Here is a 17,597-nt window from a genome sequence, read left to right on the forward strand (position 1 = left end):
TTTGTTTTAGCGCGAAATACATTCAACGCTTAATCTCATTCATCCTTTAAGGGTCCTTGTTCAAAAACCCTCGATAGCCGTTTTTAACTGGTATTTTTGCCAGTGTCTAATACTATTTGATATTAGAATGGAATAGCACAGATAAATTGCGGAGTAACGTCTAGTAATTTAGGAGAACCAGCATCATTTATCTCTAGTAGCAAAAAAATGCCATCACAACCGAAGCACACTCCATTACAATCTAGAGATTCTTTTGAATTAGCATCGTTAGTTTCCTCTTCCGAATTAGATGGCGATGCTTCTTCATCTAGAGGCTCAGCGGATCGTTTGTCTCATTTTGATTTTGAAGATGACGAAGATTTACGACAACACTTGTCTTTTGAAAATGTTCGCCGAGAGTCGTATGCCGAGTCATTGTTTAACTACGGGGATCATTTGATTCCACTGGCAGCTAGTGCAGAAAATGGAAACGGACAAGCATTACCATTAGAAAAGCAGAAGAAGCTTACAGTACTGAACGGGCTCAGTCTCGTTATTGGCCTTCAAATCGGGTGAGATTGTTATTATTGTATCATTTTCAATGTCCTAATTTGATAGGTCGGGAATTTTTTCATCGCCTAGTCAAGTAGATTCTCAAGCGGGATCACCTGGAGCTTCAATAATTGTATGGCTAATCGCTGGACTTCTAGTCTGGACTGGAGCATCGTCTTATGCTGAATTGGGATCCGCAATCCCACTCAATGGTGGAGCACAAGCATATTTACATCACATTTTTGGCCCACTACCAGCATTTCTCTTTGCTTGGACTGCAATCATTATTCTTAAACCTGGTAGCACGGCAATTATTGGAATCGTATTTGCGGAGTATATGGGACGCTTAATATTTTCACCGAGTAGTACACACGACGGTATAAACCACGGGGAAACAGGACAAACATATTCGCCTGTTTGGTTCAACAAACTTGTTGGGATTGCTGCTATTTTATTAATTACATTTATCAATATTATTAGTACTCGTTTGGGAACAAGGACAGGGGATATATTTTTATTTATAAAAATTGGGTCATTGGTTGTTGTTACTGTAATTGGAATTATATATTGGCTTCTAGGGAAAGGGGCAGGCAATTTTTCAGAAGGCTGGTTTTATGGTTCATCTGATTCTCTTGGCAATTATGCAATCGCACTATATGCTGGGCTGTGGGCATTTGACGGCTGGGATAATCTAAATTATGTTGCTGCGGAAATGAAAAATGCCAGTCGAGATTTGCCCAAAGTTATTCATTATTCGATGCCAATTGTCATCATATCTTATTTATCTGCAAATTTAGCTTACTATATTGTTTTACCAAGCTCTGAGCTAAAGAAGTCAAGCACAATTGGCCTAGCATTTGGAGAACTTGTATTTGGTAGAGTGGGTGCGATAGTATTTACAATTACGGTAGCTCTTTCATGCTTTGGAGCATTAAATGCAATCGCATTTACCTCTGCTAGGCTTGTCTATGTTTCTGGAAAAGACGGGTTTTTGCCTTCTATGTTCGGAAAAATCAACAAGCGTACAGATACGCCAATTAATGCATTGATACTTCAAGCTGCGTTGACGATTTTGTTTATTCTGGCTGGTGAATTCAAAACACTTCTTACTTTCTACGGGGTGGCAGGATATGTGTTTTATTTCTTAACAGTCCTTGGGGTTATTGTTCTAAGGGTCCGCGAACCGCAATTAGAACGACCTTACAAGACATTTATCACGACTCCCATATTATTTTGTTGCGTCGCATTGTTTTTAATATCACGTGGAATATTTTCTGCTCCAATGGAAGCATTATTCGCGGCGTTGTTTGTTTTGCTTGGTATCCCAATCTATTATTTGCGAGCAGGTGGTGGATTATATAACATGCCGCTTTTTGGTAGATTTTTCAAGCCAAAAGTACGAGACCAAACCACAAATGTTCCCTTATCGATGTAATAGAATTATGCAATACAGAAAAGTTTGAATAGAAATAGGAGGAACTAATTTTAACTCATCATGTCATATTATACGTAACATTGTTATTAAATTAGTGTAAATATGTACGCAATATTTAAAATGATGAAATCCGAAAACAGTGAATACAGCACAATAAGAAAAAATTCCGTGGTTTAACCGAATATAAAAACCATCAACGGGCCGTACTTTATAACGCCGGAGGTGGAATATACTTTGGTCTCTTTCTCGTAGTCCTAGTTCCAGAAGGTATTTCTGGCATTCCTGTGAGTGATGGCATACTATTTGATGGAGGTAATCGGGCCTGACTACCAGAAGTCGGAGGAGTAAGGCCGCTTCTAAATGGTAGACTAGTCGAAGACTGTGACGCGATCGGCGGACCTGGTACGGGAGACCGTGCTGTTGAAAGAGACGAAGTCATAGACGTAGGTTCTGGCGTAGTAGAGGGCGCAAGTTTTTTCTTCGGTGGCGGAGGAGGCACAGCTGCGGGGGCATTATCTAACGACGCCTATAAATGTTAAAGTAAATTCAATAAACTAATTTAAAATTGCTTCAGCTTACCTTTTTATTGATCCACCTTTTCTGTTCCGGGTCATAGTAAAAAGAATTCTCTTCTCCTAATTTTGCTCTGATAGCTTTCTGTTGCTGTTGCTGCCCTTCCTGATCATTTCCTTTTCTTAGCCATCCAAACCAGCCTTTAGATTGTGGTTTTCCCTCTGTTCACCTTTAGCTAGTGTTAAGAATCGATTTCAGTGTCACGACTTACCTTGTAGCTTATCAACCTGTTCTTTATTAACTTCCTTCTTTTCTTTTTCCTCTTCTTCGGCAACTTCTGGTGTCTTCTTTTGTAGTGCATTATTTCCTAGTCCTAGATCATCTTCAAATTCATCATCTAAATAACTTTCCCGGGCAATGTTGTCTACTATTTCGGCTGCGTCACCACCATTTGGTTCGTAACCCACATATGACGCTTGATTCTCCTCCACCGAAGTAGCGTTATAAATATCTGCTTGTTGCAAATTAACTTCTGAGGGATTTTCATATTCAGATGCCACCAATTGTGGCTCGTAGATAGTTGATGGCGGTTGGTAAGCTGTAGACGGCGGTTCGTACGACGTGAATGATGGATTGTATGACGTAGAAGGTGGCTCGAATTTCGTAGACGGTGGCTCGTACCCATAAGAAGTCTTCCGCAAACCATCGCTTGATTGATAGGCATTTATAGATGTAGGATACGATAAAGAAGTATAATCTGCATTTGAAGGTTCGTATGAAATAGACTCTTGTTCGCTTTCTCTATTGACTCTTTCATAGGATTCCCTACGTGATCGCAATTCATGTGATGAAATCTCAAAACTTGATCTTGATTCGAATGGAGCCGCGGAAGAAGTTTGAGATCCAGGCGAAGAAACTCTGTAATGGTCATAAGCAAATTGGCTATTAGCCGCATGATAACCCCCAACAATGTCAGTAGGCTGATCATGTTGCACGTACACTGAGGCCCTTACAGAAGAAGGAGATGATCCATACGACCTTGGATTATAAGAATTAGAAGTATTCGGAGGAGTCTGGGATGGCACATATTGCGGACTGAAATTATTTATTCCAGAAATGTCCAATGCCGACTGTGGTCGAGAAATGGCCGGACTTGATGCAATCTTTCCAAATCTTCCGTCATTTTTTTCCCCTTGTCCATTACCATCAGGAGTATCATCATCATCCCCAGAAACAAATTTGGCAAAGCTCTTGTCAAGTTGGCCCCACACTTTGTCTAATGAAGGTTTACTCAATTTACTTCCTAGCCAGCTTGAACCTGTTGTTGGTGACTCTGAAAGACGATGTCCCAGGTCACGAACACTCTGGATAAATGATTTATTATAGACGAACATTGTTTTTGGCGTCACCTTAATTTCCGCTTGAATATGATCACAGAATTTTCGTGCATCTGCAAGAAGTCCATAATCAGCCAAGATCAATGCATGCTGCAGCTTAAATAATTGAAGATGTGGTATTAGGCCTCCATTTACTGTATTGGAGCCCAATGATAACGCGAGCTCATATATTTCACTAAGTATTATAGAGTCAAGATCTTTAGAAAATAACAAGGGATTTTTAGTGTAATCTGCTCCGACAAGTGTAAATGCCGACCTAGCGTCATCAATTGGTCCGAAAATTGCAAGAGAACGAGAAAAAAGAAAACAAGTATGCGCAGCATATGTAAATCCATAACTGGCGAGTAGAGTTCCGAGAGAGTACACAGCTGTAGTGTCACCTTCTGATCGATTTGAAAGAATCATACTTAAACTTTCACTCCATTTTGTCAAATGCGCTGGAGCTTCAATAGATAATGCGTTAGCTGGTATAATAGGCATGTTGGATCCGGGTTGTAATAAATCATCCACTTGATTAATATTAGCAATACGTTTCATATTCAGAAAATATCATCATACCAGATTCTGCCCCTAAGCCAGCAAACACTTCATATACTAACGCCAAGCTATGATAATCAAGAGATCCAAGAGATGAGATCTCTGATCTTACAAATTCTCGTGCTGTCTCCCTGAACCTTTGCTTGCTTATTGTGCTAGATATGAGCATCGCATGCTCAAATAAACGATTATCCAGAGCAGCAGACACTGCACCTTCGCGGTTCCCTCTTAATAAAAATTGTTTAATCTCTGAAATCGCATCAATCTTTCCTTTAGACGCAGTATCATGTGAGACAAGAGCTGTGCCTCCGACATGCTTGGCGTATAAATCACCAGCATTAGAAAAACTTGAATAACCATCAGAATTAGCATCATCACTTAATCCAGGAGTAAGAATCATGCGAATCTTATTCTCCAGTTCAGATGTTCCTTCAAGAGAGCCGTCACATTCTAGGACTAGTCGCACAGACTTCCATAGTATATTTTTTTCCTTCAATTGAACTTTTTCCTGGCCAGTTGCAGAATATGATTCATTATCAATCGTTTGAATTTTTTCGTCCATCCACTTAAGCACTTCTTTCTTCTTTGTCTTGTTCGCACTTTTAGAACCTGGAGAAAAAACTGGACCAGGAAATTTCAAATTAATGTCACCATTAACACCAAATATAAAGTCTTTTGCATTTCTAATTTGAACTTTAGAAGTGCTAAATGAAAGATTTTCAGATGTGTATCCAAGGTTATTGTTCTTCAACGGAAATATCGTAACTATTTTTCCATTTGCTCCCCATGAAAATAGTGCGTGTGAAGTTGGATAGACAGATCGATTAGACGACGGCACATATGGTATGACGGGTTCCTGAGGGGTAAGTAATGCTTTTGTGTGCGCACTGACTAATCGTGATGAAGGCTGTATAGCAACAATCTCCGAACCTATAGATTTGACAGATTGATGACTTGGTTGGTAGCCGTAAGATGAAGAGCGACTTGGAGCAGTGTATCCTGAAATGCCCGGACGTTGCTGTTGCTGTGTCGGCAATTGCCCGTATGGCTGAGGCGGAGCCGATGTGACTATTGGAACGTGATGTAAATCGTTTTCTGTCGAAGAAGCCACGTTCGGCGGTATGTTTGACATCTTAAATTGTGAAGGCAAAATTGATTTTGCTTCTGTTGGTTGTGTAAAAGCTATATCTTTTAGAACAATTTTTTTTTTAAAAAAAAGAGACTCACGTGGTTGATTATATGTTTGAGGAGGGCTACTTGGAGCCGTAATGTTCTTAAAAGATGCATGTAGCGTTTTGTTATCGGTTTGTGGTAGATATCGACTGTTTGATGGTGAAGTGGAATAGGAGCTACTATGCTGTAGCTGAGAAACGTCAACATTTGCACCAACTGCCGGTTCAGTAGAGTTAAAGTATCTATCCCTAGATTGAAGCTGGGACAAATAGGAAAACGGTGGTTTAGAAACATCTGCAGGCTGAGATACAGGCGCATAAGGATTCACAACGGGAGATACTGAAGTCGATGGCGCGGAAGGTGGCGGGACCACGTATCTTGATTGCTCTGGCGGAGGCACCAAAGGTGCGGGCACCGCCTGTGGAACGTAAGGATTAAAAACAGAAGGCCCGGCTGTGTGAGCTGGAGCATATTTATTAACCTCTTGTTGCAAGACGATCTGACTATTTTCGTAATGATTAACCGCAGGTGAAGATAATATCGGCTTAATAGGGGCATATGGTGATACTGCCCGAGATTCCAAAAATTGCGTTAAATCAGTCAGTGGTACCACATCTGCAGCCGGGGCATGGGTGGAGCTCAAAATTTCAGAAAATTCGAGTGGATTAGACTTTAACGGTAATTCAGCAAAAAAATCGGAATGTGCAGCTGCTGAAGAGCTTCGCGGCGGTTGTGTATGAGCTGGTACTGCTGCTTGAGAATGATGTTTTGAAAGAACGTTTGATTCTGGCGCATCAAATGGAGAAGAATAAACATGAGACCCATGACTTGCAGTCGTTGTATGGTTGTTAATAAGAGTGTCGCCATTAACCATATGTTCAAACGCAGAAATAGTATTGGTAAGCCTGGGATCTGATATTGTTGGCAAATCAGCGAAAAATGAATTTGACGACGGTTTTTTCGGTGGAGCTGACTGAAGCTGCGAGTAAATATTATTAGCAGATTGTGCTTCCATATGTGGATATGAAGATAAATCTGCGGTGGCCTGAGAAGCATAGTTTGAAGACGCGAAAGGTTTTTGTTGCACAGGAGCATAAATTGATGGCGCAGAAATATCATGTTGAGGAGCATAACCGGAAGGTGACTGAACCAAAGTTTGATATGAAGGAGTAGTTTCCACATTATGGTTTTCGTCATCAGAATCCAAAAAATCGTCATCTTCCAACAAAAAGTCAAGATTTGAGTCAAATTTCAATTCTGAAGGTGATGAGTTAGTACTATCGTTTAAAGCTTTTTCATCAATTCCGCCCTCCAAGCTAATTAAACCACTGTCAAAAGGATTGGCCTCTGCTTTGACAAATTCAAACTCCAAATCCGCATCGCCCTTAATCTCACTTTGTGCACTATTCTTTGTGGTTTCATTCCAGAACAGATGTTCTTCGGGCTCTAATGTCCCTGAATAATCTTTATTAGCAAACGGATCATAGTTAGGTTGAACATCATCTTCTTGTGTAGCGAAATAGTTATTTTCTTGACTCTGTTGAGTTTTAAAATAACTTTCAGAGTCATGCGAATTGACTAATGGTTGTGGATCCTCGTTAACATCCACTCGACCTGACAATCTTAGGGTTTCATCAAATTGCGAGACTACTTTGTCAAAAAAAGTTGAAGATCCTGGATCATCGGCAGAGGTTGCAAATACGGAAAATTGATCATTATTACTAGCCTTCTCATTTGCCTGATCATCTACTTTAGGAACTCGCTCAATCTTTAAGTTTTCAGATTCTATCATTGTAGGCAGAACTGATTGTTCGGTAATAGTTGTGGAGCTCTTGTCTCTATCATTAATTCCAAACTGTTCAATTTTTTCTGATACTTCATCAACTAAAACGTTAAGTAGGAACAAACTTGGCTAGCTTAATCATGACTTACCAGAAGAGCCTTGAGATAATACAGTTTGATTTGAAACTTCCGTGGCTGTTACCACCTCGATTTTCTCATCAATGACAGAATCAACTTTCGGGTTATCATCTGATTCTGATGTAGGATTTAACGCCGCATCAAGGCTTGGGGCAGAATATAAACCACTAGCAGAATCATGGGGCAATATAGCATCATCTGCAGCCACTATTGAATCTAGCGTAATAATATTCTCATTTGCTGTAGATTTGGTCGTCTGGATGTTTTCTGAATCCGATATGTCGCTTAAAGTTGCTTCGATTTCTGTGGACGGAGAAGAAGCGATGCTAGTAGAATCTTGAGGCAATTTAGTATCGCTCAAAGCTACTACTGCATGTTTCAATTCAATGTTCTCAATATCTGGCTCGTCCAGTTGATTTTCTGATTCAGCAGAAGAACGGTTTGATGCCACATCAATGTGCGGCACGCCAGGGGAATCGACGATAGTAGAATCTGGAACCACGTCAGAATTCTCGGAAACCAATTTATCTTGAGGTAATTCAACATCATTTAAAACTACTGCTGAGTTTTCTGATAGCGCATTGCTATCACTAGTGGACTTAAAATGTTGACTGCTTGCTGGTTCGGTCTCAAGGCTTGACTCTCTTTCTGTCGAAACCAAAGCCGCTTCATCTACAGTCGTTTCAGCAGAAGACACGTGTGCCTCTGAAACTGAAATTTCCATGATGCTCTATTTTTACAACAAAAAAAAAATTCTGGAATTGATTCCTTGCAAGTATATGAATTACTGGACGTATGGAGACGGTTAATGGACGTGGAAAGTCAGGTGACCAATCTACACAAAACCCTTTCTGCATATAAATGCATCATCAATGCGCTATATATGCAGCAGCATTGATCGGTGAATTGCACATAACTATATAACTTGTTATATGTAATTGCTGGAACAATGTTACAACATCTAACGTATAGGCCGTTACTCTATAATATATTTATAAGATTATTTTAGTTGTGTAAGTAGCCTGTAGACTGATTTGCAGAGGCTTGTATGTTTTACAGTACATTATATCATAGTTACTATGTTTATTCAATCCAAGTAAACTTTATTATCGCCCACTTGTGAAAACAACTTTCGCGAGAGGAATCGTTGGACTTTTGACTTACAAAAAGGATTGCTCTGCTCACGCCTTTATAGTTGAGCAGGTTTGAATGTCAGTATAGTCTATATATTTGAAATTTAATTTCTTGTATTGTGGACGATAATATCTGACTCAGTAGACTTATCATAAACGGCACGTTTAATACGTATGCCGTCGGGTCAGAGCGATCCACTTCTGGTCGCACCGCTTTCATCAACATCTCATCAATCACATCAAATTGGAGCGACAGATACACGCCGCATATCTTTTGCCTCGTCTACTTCAGCGATTACGCTTCGAACGATGCCTTCTTCGTCGTATAAGGATTTCGTCGACGCTGCTGATTATCGCTCATCATCAGGGGATGTCGCCATCCGCATCGGCGAGGAAGCCAATGAAGATGGAGTTCCACTAATGAGCAAAATTGATCAGGACGACCATGAGTCTGAAGAACCAGAATCATCCGGACCGTCCCGGGTTATCGTACCATTCTTCAAAGCAGCCAAGAAATATCCATCAAACGCGATTAGCAACGCCAAATACAATCCTTTTACATTCATTCCATACATTTTATACGAACAATTCAAATTTTTTATTAATCTTTATTTCCTTATTGTTGCATTATCTCAAATCGTTCCCTCTCTTCGAATAGGGTATTTGTCATCGTACGTTCTTCCTCTGGCATTTGTTTTGTTTGTGACAATGTCAAAAGAAGCTCTGGATGATATTTCCAGACGTAGACGAGATGCGGAAGCAAATAAAGAAGGTTATGAAATTTTGGGTAAAAGTGATTTGGTACGGGCTAGGGACCTAAAGGTTGGAGATTTAGTTCTGGTTCAGAAAGACCAGCGCGTACCCGCAGATATGATCCTTTTAAAATCATCAGAAGCAAACGGAGAAACATTTATTAGAACCGATCAACTTGATGGTGAAACTGATTGGAAATTACGGTATTTTTTTTTTTAATTTTCTAATTGGTATTTAATTGTCGACATAATTAATTATATTTAGAATTGCCTGTCCCCTTACGCAGTCACTTCCAGATGAACATCTTTCGAATATTCAAATTTTAGCTACTGCACCGTCGAAATCAATTCACAGTTTTTTAGGAAGATTAAATTTTGAGACCTCTAATTTGCCCCTGTCGATTGACAACACACTATGGGCAAACACCGTTTTGGCATCTGGTCACGCGGTGGGATGTATTATTTATACCGGTGTCGAGACTAGGCAAGCTATGAACACTTCCAAGGCACGGCTTAAGACTGGGCTCCTTGAGCTTGAAATCAATAAACTTTCTAAAATTTTGTGCATATGCGTGTTTTTACTTTCGTTGTTACTCGTGGGATTGAGTGGATTCAGAGACCGATGGTACATTAATATTTTCCGATTTTTGGTTTTGTTTTCTTCTATTATTCCAGTATCTCTTAGGGTGAACCTGGATCTTGGAAAGAGTGTGTACGCATTTCTTATCGAGCATGACAAGTCCATTCCTGAGACAATTGTTCGCACGTCCACAATTCCAGAGGATCTGGGCAGGATTGAGTATTTATTGACTGACAAAACGGGTACATTGACACAGAATGAGATGGAATTGAAAAAGATTCATGTAGGAACTGTGTCATATGCTGGAGAGGCGATGGATGAAGTTGTCGCCTACGTTAAGGATGGTCATCACAGTACTCGAAGTCGCCGAGACATTGGTGTCCGTGTCCGAGATGTTGTTTTTGCGCTTGCAGTGTGCCATAACGTTACTCCTGTTTATGACAACGACGTTATTTCATATCAAGCAGCTTCTCCTGATGAGGTTGCTATTGTCAAGTGGACCGAGTCCGTTGGTTTAACCTTGGCTAAGCGTGATCGCACGTCGATTGCTCTTTTGCATGAAGGCACCAAAATCGAACAGAAATTAGAGATTTTGCAAATTTTTCCATTTTCTTCAGAGACCAAGAGAATGGGGATAGTTGTGAGCGATTCGGAGAAGGATGAAATTTGGTTTTTCGAAAAGGGAGCGGACTCAGTAATGGCGCGAATTGTGCAGAAAAATGATTGGCTTGAAGAGGAGACTGGCAATATGGCACGCGAGGGTTTACGTACACTAGTTGTAGGACGAAAGAGGCTCACATCAGAGGCATATAACGTATTTTTAGAGAAATACACGGCCGCGTCACTAATGATGAAAGACCGCGATGGAGAAATGGGTCGAGTAGTTGAGGAGTATCTGGAGAAGGATTTAGAACTTCTTGGATTGACCGGAGTAGAAGACAGGTTGCAAAACGACGTGAAGCCATCGCTTGAGCTTCTTCGAAATGCGGGAATCAAAATATGGATGTTGACGGGTGACAAAGTGGAAACGGCAAGATGCGTTGCAGTATCGGCAAAATTAGTTGCTCGTGGGCAATATATTCACACTATCACGGGCTTAAATAGATCAGAGGATGCTTATGACGAGCTGGAATACTTGCGAACGAAAACAGATTGTTGCCTTTTGATTGACGGTGAATCACTTGCGTTCTTCTTGGAGAGCTACAAGTTAGAGTTCATAGAGGTTGCAATCAAGTTACCGGCTGTTATTGCGTGCCGGTGCTCGCCAACGCAAAAGGCTGAGATTGCTAAGCTTATTAAAGAATTCTCCAAGAAGCGGGTGTGCTGTATTGGTGATGGTGGTAATGATGTGAGCATGATTCAAGCTGCCGACGTGGGCGTGGGTATTGTAGGCAAAGAAGGCAGGCAAGCTTCACTTGCGGCGGATTTTTCGATTCTTCAGTTTTGTTACCTTACGAAACTTCTTGTGTGGCATGGCCGGAATTCGTACAAACAATCAGCGAAGTTGGCACAATTTATTATACATCGTGGCCTAATCATTTCGGTTGCACAAGCCGTCTACTCGATTTCGTCGTCGTTTGAGCCGCTGGCATTGTATCAGGGATTGATTCTTGTTGGTTATGCGACAATCTACACGATGATGCCTGTTTTTTCAATGGTACTTGATCGGGATGTAGACGAAGATCTCGCGGAGCTATATCCAGAGCTTTACAAGGAGTTAACAGAGGGCCGGTCGTTGTCGTACTTTACGTTTTTTGTATGGGTCTTGATTTCGGTATTTCAAGGCGGCATTATTCAAGGCCTTGCTCAGCTTTTGGTTGGTCTGGACATGTCGGTGTTCCTGCAGATGGTATCGGTCTCATTCACCGCACTTATCCTGAACGAGTTACTTATGGTTGCAATGGAAATTATCACGTGGAACAAGATTATGATTGCAACGGAGATTGTTACACTTGGCGCATATATTGCGTCTATTCCGTTTCTTGGCGAATATTTTGGTACGAACAAAACAAGAAAAAAAAATAATTTGTTTTTCATTTGGTGTTTTGGATGAATTGCTAACTTTGGATGTGTAGATTTGCAATATCTTACTACGGGACCATTTTTTTGGAAAACGACGGTGTGTCTGGCAGCGTCGCTGGTGCCTATATGGCTGGTAAAAGTGATTGGTAAGAGGGTGCGGCCACCAACTTATGCAAAAGTGCGCTAAAATAGGATGTTCACGGATCCAAAGCCACTCACTGTATTATTTGTTTTTTTTTTTTTATTTTTTTTATTATGAGCATTTTAGAGGGGAATTTTTTCTTTTTTTCTTATTTTATATTTGAATTCTTTTTATTTTTTTGTTTTCCACACAAGCACTACATTTGTATTTTTTTTTCAACATGCGGTATTATGTTTTCGTAGTATGTGCTTATTAATAACTATACAGTGCACATATAACTAAGCTAAATACAAGTTTATATTAAATAATATACGTTGGTGTGTATGCAGTTCAAAGTATAAATGGCACTTCGGCCTAGCCTGATTCAACCAACTTTGAAGAATTTGACAATATTTTTGCACCGGCCGGTCATAGCGTTCGTTTGCCACCGCTACCGACTGCATATATGTATAAATACTGGACTAATTACGTTATTCTACTCTCTACGAAACTACATAGTACTTATTAGTATAAACCAAATTACAGTTCTAGTATCTCGTGCATAAGCTGAAATAAAAAATAAAAAGAAAAACATATCATAACAAGATAAGATCAATGCACATAAAACAAAATAAAACTAACTAGCGATAAGAACAACCCCAAAAAAAAAAAAAGAAAAAAATAAAAAAGGAGGTGAAATTTGCAAATATGCGGCATTTGACAAGAGGCGCGGCGGACTTGAAACGTGCGTGATTCGGCGGGAACTGACGTAGCGTAAAAACAATTATTCCATGCCGAAATGCCAAAGCTTTTTTTATTTTTGGCTTTTTTGGCTTTTTTTTTTTTGCATGTACGCATATCTATCTATATCTATATATACCATGCATGCCATTTATTCTTGTAGGTAAAGATCTATTCTTTTGTTATAGATGCCTGTTCTTCCACATGTTCCTCGTGCACAATGGCACTTCCGATATTTTCAGCTTCTGCTGCTAGGGCTTTTATCGCTAATAGCCACGGCACGCGCATTCCAGCATATTGATTCATACAACTTGCCTGCCGGTGTTTTCAATTACTCTGAAACGTTTTCGGTTTTGGTCAATAACGAAGAATTGGTCGAGGTCGTAAGCTTTTATGACTACGATTATGTTCATTTTTCCCTTGCCGATGCTTCTCAAACAAGCAAAATCTCCATATTCTTGCTGCAAGATGTTAGCAATGTTACCATTTCGCCTCGAAAGCTAAATATTTCTGCAACAACCGATGGCGGACTCGTTTGGTTTGACATTGATGGCCCGCAATACCTAATTGTCAAAATTGATGATCTTAAGGAACTGGTTATTCTTATTGACCCACCAGAGCAGTACGTGCCATCAAAAGAGACCGAGTCCGTTTTCAATGTGACCGACTACGGCGCCGACTCATCTGGCGTGCAAATTGCTACGGATGCTTTCCAATCTGCCATTGCGGACGTGGAAAATGTAGGCGGCGGTGTCGTTTTCGTTCCGCCTGGCGTGTACACGGTTGGTAACATCAAGCTGCCGTCACATGCCAAGCTATACCTCGAGGCTGGATCTGTCTTGCAGTTCTCGAATGACGTGGAAATTTATGAAGCCTTTACAGTCAAGCGCAATGAATTTACCTCAGCGTTAGATCGTAATTTAACATGGTGGATATATACCGAATTTGATTCCGAAAATGTCGGCATCTACGGTCGAGGCACGATCAACGGCAGAGCAAACTACATACTCGAGTCAAATACATTTGAAGCTAACCTGATTGTGCCAATCAAGACCAGCAATTTTGTGTTTGACGGGCCGCTTTTACGTGAATCTGGTTCGTGGGCGTTTATTCCGACCATGTCCAAAAATGTGACAATTAGCAATGTCAAAATTCTAAACTCTCTCAAAATGCAAGAAAACGATGGCATCGACGTTATGCATTCTGATAATGTCGTTGTTAACAATGGGTTCGTGGCGTCTGGCGACGACAGCTACTCTCTTAAAACTTGGATCAAGTCCACCGACATTGCGAAGAGTTGGCCGGATGACTTCGTGCCAAACACAAATATCGTGTTTTCGAACACGATTGCCTGGACCGGGTGCATCGGATGGAAAGTAGGTTATGGAAATTATTATGGTCTTGATAATTTCACCGTGTTAGATTCTACATTGTATCAGGGTGCCATTGGACTTGGCATCGATTCCAAAGAAGCACGAGCAAGCGCGACCATTCAAAACGTGAATTACAAAAATATTTTTATTGAAAGCATCGTTGTCGGCCACGACCTTTATTTTAGTTCATGGCTTTCCCTGGTCACCAGAGTCGATCGTACGCCTGGTGTTTCGTCTGGTGCTGCCAACATTATTGACGTGTTGGTGGAAAACGTAACCATCCTTGACTTTGGAGGAAAAGATGCGTTTATTTACGGATATAACGGTACCTCACAAATATCTAATGTGACACTGATCAACATTATTGTGCCGGGATCCGACACTCCGATTGATAAGCTTTCGCAGGCCTTGGTTACGAAAGTGCAATTCGCGGAGAACGTTGTGGTTATTCAATAATGCTTAATCAGAAAAAATGATACAATGAGTGTAAAATTAGACGAACTTAATGAGCTTTGATGTGTTAATAAATATACGTGTTTTATGATAATATTAAGAGTAGAAAGGGGTTTGTTATACCTAAAGAAAGAAAAAAAGAAAAAAGGAATGACTAGCTGCGTTAAAATATTCAACATATTCTGTACATTTTAACCGAATCCACAACCATACCCCTGCTCTCGTCATCACCCCATGTCTTACTCCACGTGTCCCGCGCATTCCAAAAATTCATCATTGCGGTTTGCCGATCACCGTTATTCCATGGCTTATCACCGACATTGTCAGCAAAGAACCCGTTAGTGCCGCCGACAGCGACGTTCAAAATCAGATAAAACGCTTGATCAAACGGTGCCTGGTTATTGTTTAGTGGCCAAGGGTCGGTCACGGCCGTTCCGTTATCATATGTTGATGGGAACGAGCCTTGCGACCAAAACGGAGTTTTGAACGGATGATATACGATCTGACGCAACCGTCCGTCAAGGTAAGTGGCAAGGTACTTCTTACTCCACTCTATTGCAAACGTATGATAACCCTGAGGAAACGTGGTTCGTGTTAACTTGACCGTATTATGAGTTCTCCAGTACTGGTTTAAAGCTGAAGTTGGACCCCAGTGCAACGTTGACGAGATCACGTTGTTGCCGCCGTCAGGGTACGTATGAGAATTTCCCCTAGACTCAGCAATATCGATCTCACCCGATGCCGGCCACGCTCCATACACTGAATCTACCGGCATCATCCAGATCGCAGGCCACAACCAGTCACCTTTGGGCAACTTCGCACGAACTTCGACCTTGCCGTAAGTAATGCTGGCAGTGTTTATCGTGGTCAGTCTGGCAGACTGAATTGGCGGGATCATCGTACCGGCGGTCGAGTTCGACCGAATCGAGCATGCCTCCTGACCTTCACCCGTACATGTGCCGGTCGTGGTCAGATTGACGGTATATCCGTTATACAAATTCTGTTCGCCAATCGCATCACTCGTGAGCGTTGGTACGATGTAAAGCTTGCCATCTTTCACGTACGAATTATTTCTTGAATTCGTTGCCCATTCAAACTCGCCATTACCAAACCCGCCGACTTGTTGTTCGACAAGCCAGTTATTCAAACTGGCATCACTTTCAAAGTTGTCTTCCAAAACCGGGCAATATTTGTAATTTTCGATTTCGGTTGTGCCCAACCAGGTTAGAATGCCGACTAATGCCAACCCGATCGCGCAAGCCACAATTATGATATAATTTAACAATTTCTCGACCAAAGTCGGTTTTGTCAGCCAGGGCTTCTCAATCGAATGACCTAACGGCAAACGACGAGATATGAAATGGTGACGGGTCGGAATCCTACCAGTTTGCTCGTTATCAACAACATTCGGTCCATTATTCGGGGTTGTTACGACGGCGCTGCTTTGACGACGTACGAATACTGATGGCTTGCGTTGGCTTGACGCCGGGAATGTTGAAATTGACGGTCGCGTGCTCTGGTTTGGGGAGCGAATAGGAACTGAATCCATGACTGTAGATAACTGCGGGTTGATTATTTTCAATGCTGGTCTTGAAGAAGTAGTTTGTGAGGAGCTGGGTTCAGTATTTGGTTGAGCATTGGATTGAGTATACTCGCTGTTGAATGAAAATGCCGAAAAATCAACATGGTCTCTATTAGCAAACCGTGGTGCTGAAAATTCACGGTCCACTCCTGATGATGATGCTGATGAAGACGACGAAGACGACGAAGACGATGTTGTAGTTGTGGTGGGATCTGTAGGTATTGATGCTCCTGATATTTCTGCTGAGGCAGCCGCAGCTGGCAAAGTCGCAACGTCTGACAGACCTAAAGACCGATCTGCTCGTTTTCCTCGTTTCGACTCCTTGTTTAGCGTGAATTTCGATCCTGGCGCCAATCCGGATAATGAATTCGTCTGCCGATGGCTCCCTCTGACAGGTGCTGGACTGATTATTTCCAGCGTCTGATGCGGTTGTGACTGAGTGAAAGCAGTTGTCAAAGATGCCGACGAAGCTGATGGACTTAACCCTACATTAGAAGAGCTATCCGCATCCGATGACAAAGGAGTCTTGAATGGGTTGGGAACTGATCAGAACGAAAACGTTAGCATTGGAACAAGGCAGCAAACATTGAAAATCGAAAACAACCTTCAATCGATGGTGATTTCTTTGAAGACGAAAGAGAATCGTTTGACGACATAGTTTTGCCTGTCCTACAAATATGCAACCAGTGGTAGAGATTATCTATAGAGATGATAATATATTTTCATAAATTAGAGAAAATAAAATGAAATGAGTTGTATTGGTTATGTCTGGAGGAGCAGGCCGACCCGCCGCAGCCTCCTGTGACCTGCCCGCCATCTATCAATCAATCAATTAATTAATTTATCCATCTAATCCCAATACGGTGGGTAGAGACAGTATACTAACTAGGCCATTGAAATTTAAGGCCGTTGTTGTATATAGAAAAAAAAGGTACCACCCCACCCACCGGTTGGTTGTCCGAAAACTTTAATTCACGGAACTCCCCAAAAAAAAAAAAAAAAAAACGTCGTTTCGTTTTAGAATGGCAAGTTTACACGACGGTGTAATTAATCTCTGGTACCAACAAGCAACCATGCATGACACGTGAAAATTTTTACATGATTGATTATTTTTATATAAAGACAGCATGCATTTTTTATTTATTTCATCTCTGGTTAGCGCGTATATTTATTGTTGAAAATACACTGTAACTATAAAGGTACAAACTATCGTACGATTGGGCGGCCGACAAGAGACGCGTATATATTTTTTTTTTTTTTTTTTTTAAACAGAGATTCAAGGTCTATACTAAAAAAAGTTTAATAACGATAATGTTTGGTGCAACGGCTGGCCA

The 17,597-nt window shown here is 41.1% G+C and overlaps 5 protein-coding genes across 5 annotated transcripts; 3 read left to right on the forward strand and 2 right to left on the reverse strand.

Annotated features, from left to right (window-relative positions):
• The first annotated feature begins 11 nt into the window (after positions 1-11).
• V1514DRAFT_310172 (amino acid permease-domain-containing protein) lies at positions 12-2,074 on the forward strand. The gene is made up of 2 exons (XM_066925762.1): positions 12-551; positions 598-2,074. Exons 1-2 carry the CDS (start codon positions 208-210, stop codon positions 1,964-1,966), a joined length of 1,713 nt encoding a protein of 570 aa, XP_066781884.1. The 5' UTR covers positions 12-207; the 3' UTR covers positions 1,967-2,074.
• On the reverse strand, positions 1,846-8,296 carry V1514DRAFT_335145 (Sec23-binding domain of Sec16-domain-containing protein). Its single transcript, XM_066928338.1, has 6 exons — positions 7,519-8,296; positions 5,641-7,470; positions 4,435-5,595; positions 2,751-4,385; positions 2,546-2,700; positions 1,846-2,492 (listed from the first exon to the last, which is right to left on the reverse strand). Exons 1-6 carry the CDS (start codon positions 8,228-8,230, stop codon positions 2,175-2,177), a joined length of 5,811 nt encoding a protein of 1,936 aa, XP_066781885.1. The 5' UTR covers positions 8,231-8,296; the 3' UTR covers positions 1,846-2,174.
• Positions 8,297-9,059: 763 nt separating this feature from the next.
• On the forward strand, positions 9,060-12,180 carry V1514DRAFT_284020 (uncharacterized protein; the record flags this gene model as incomplete). The annotated part of the gene is made up of 3 exons (XM_066925138.1): positions 9,060-9,595; positions 9,657-11,968; positions 12,047-12,180. 3 exons carry the CDS (start codon positions 9,060-9,062, stop codon positions 12,178-12,180), a joined length of 2,982 nt encoding a protein of 993 aa, XP_066781886.1.
• Positions 12,181-12,544: 364 nt separating this feature from the next.
• On the forward strand, positions 12,545-14,764 carry V1514DRAFT_335153 (pectin lyase fold/virulence factor). The gene has a single exon (XM_066928339.1). It carries the CDS (start codon positions 13,044-13,046, stop codon positions 14,682-14,684), a length of 1,641 nt encoding a protein of 546 aa, XP_066781887.1. The 5' UTR covers positions 12,545-13,043; the 3' UTR covers positions 14,685-14,764.
• Positions 14,765-14,853: 89 nt separating this feature from the next.
• Positions 14,854-16,919, reverse strand: V1514DRAFT_321510 (concanavalin A-like lectin/glucanase domain-containing protein; the record flags this gene model as incomplete). The annotated part of the gene is made up of 2 exons (XM_066926052.1): positions 14,854-16,805; positions 16,868-16,919. The coding sequence occupies 2 exons, from the start codon at positions 16,917-16,919 to the stop codon at positions 14,854-14,856; spliced, it is 2,004 nt and encodes a 667-aa protein (XP_066781888.1).
• Between the last annotated feature and the right edge of the window lie 678 nt (positions 16,920-17,597).

This window comes from Lipomyces japonicus (genome assembly GCF_038497905.1).
Source record: "Lipomyces japonicus strain CBS 7319 unplaced genomic scaffold V1514scaffold_38, whole genome shotgun sequence".
NCBI lineage: Eukaryota > Fungi > Ascomycota > Lipomycetes > Lipomycetales > Lipomycetaceae > Lipomyces > Lipomyces japonicus.

Bases quoted from the DNA above. Each gene is read 5' to 3' on its own strand.
- V1514DRAFT_310172 (XM_066925762.1), top strand. From the start codon at position 208: ATGCCATCACAACCGAAGCACACTCCATTACAATCTAGAGATTCTTTT. The intron at 552-597 runs GTGAGATTGTTA...CTAATTTGATAG, and splicing joins GTTATTGGCCTTCAAATCGG to GTCGGGAATTTTTTCATCGC.
- V1514DRAFT_335145 (XM_066928338.1), bottom strand. From the start codon at position 8,230: ATGGAAATTTCAGTTTCAGAGGCACACGTGTCTTCTGCTGAAACGACT. The intron at 5,596-5,640 runs GTGAGTCTCTTT...TAAAAGATATAG, and splicing joins TCAAACATATAATCAACCAC to CTTTTACACAACCAACAGAA. The intron at 2,701-2,750 runs GTAAGTCGTGAC...AAAGGTGAACAG, and splicing joins ACAGGTTGATAAGCTACAAG to AGGGAAAACCACAATCTAAA.
- V1514DRAFT_335153 (XM_066928339.1), top strand. From the start codon at position 13,044: ATGCCTGTTCTTCCACATGTTCCTCGTGCACAATGGCACTTCCGATAT.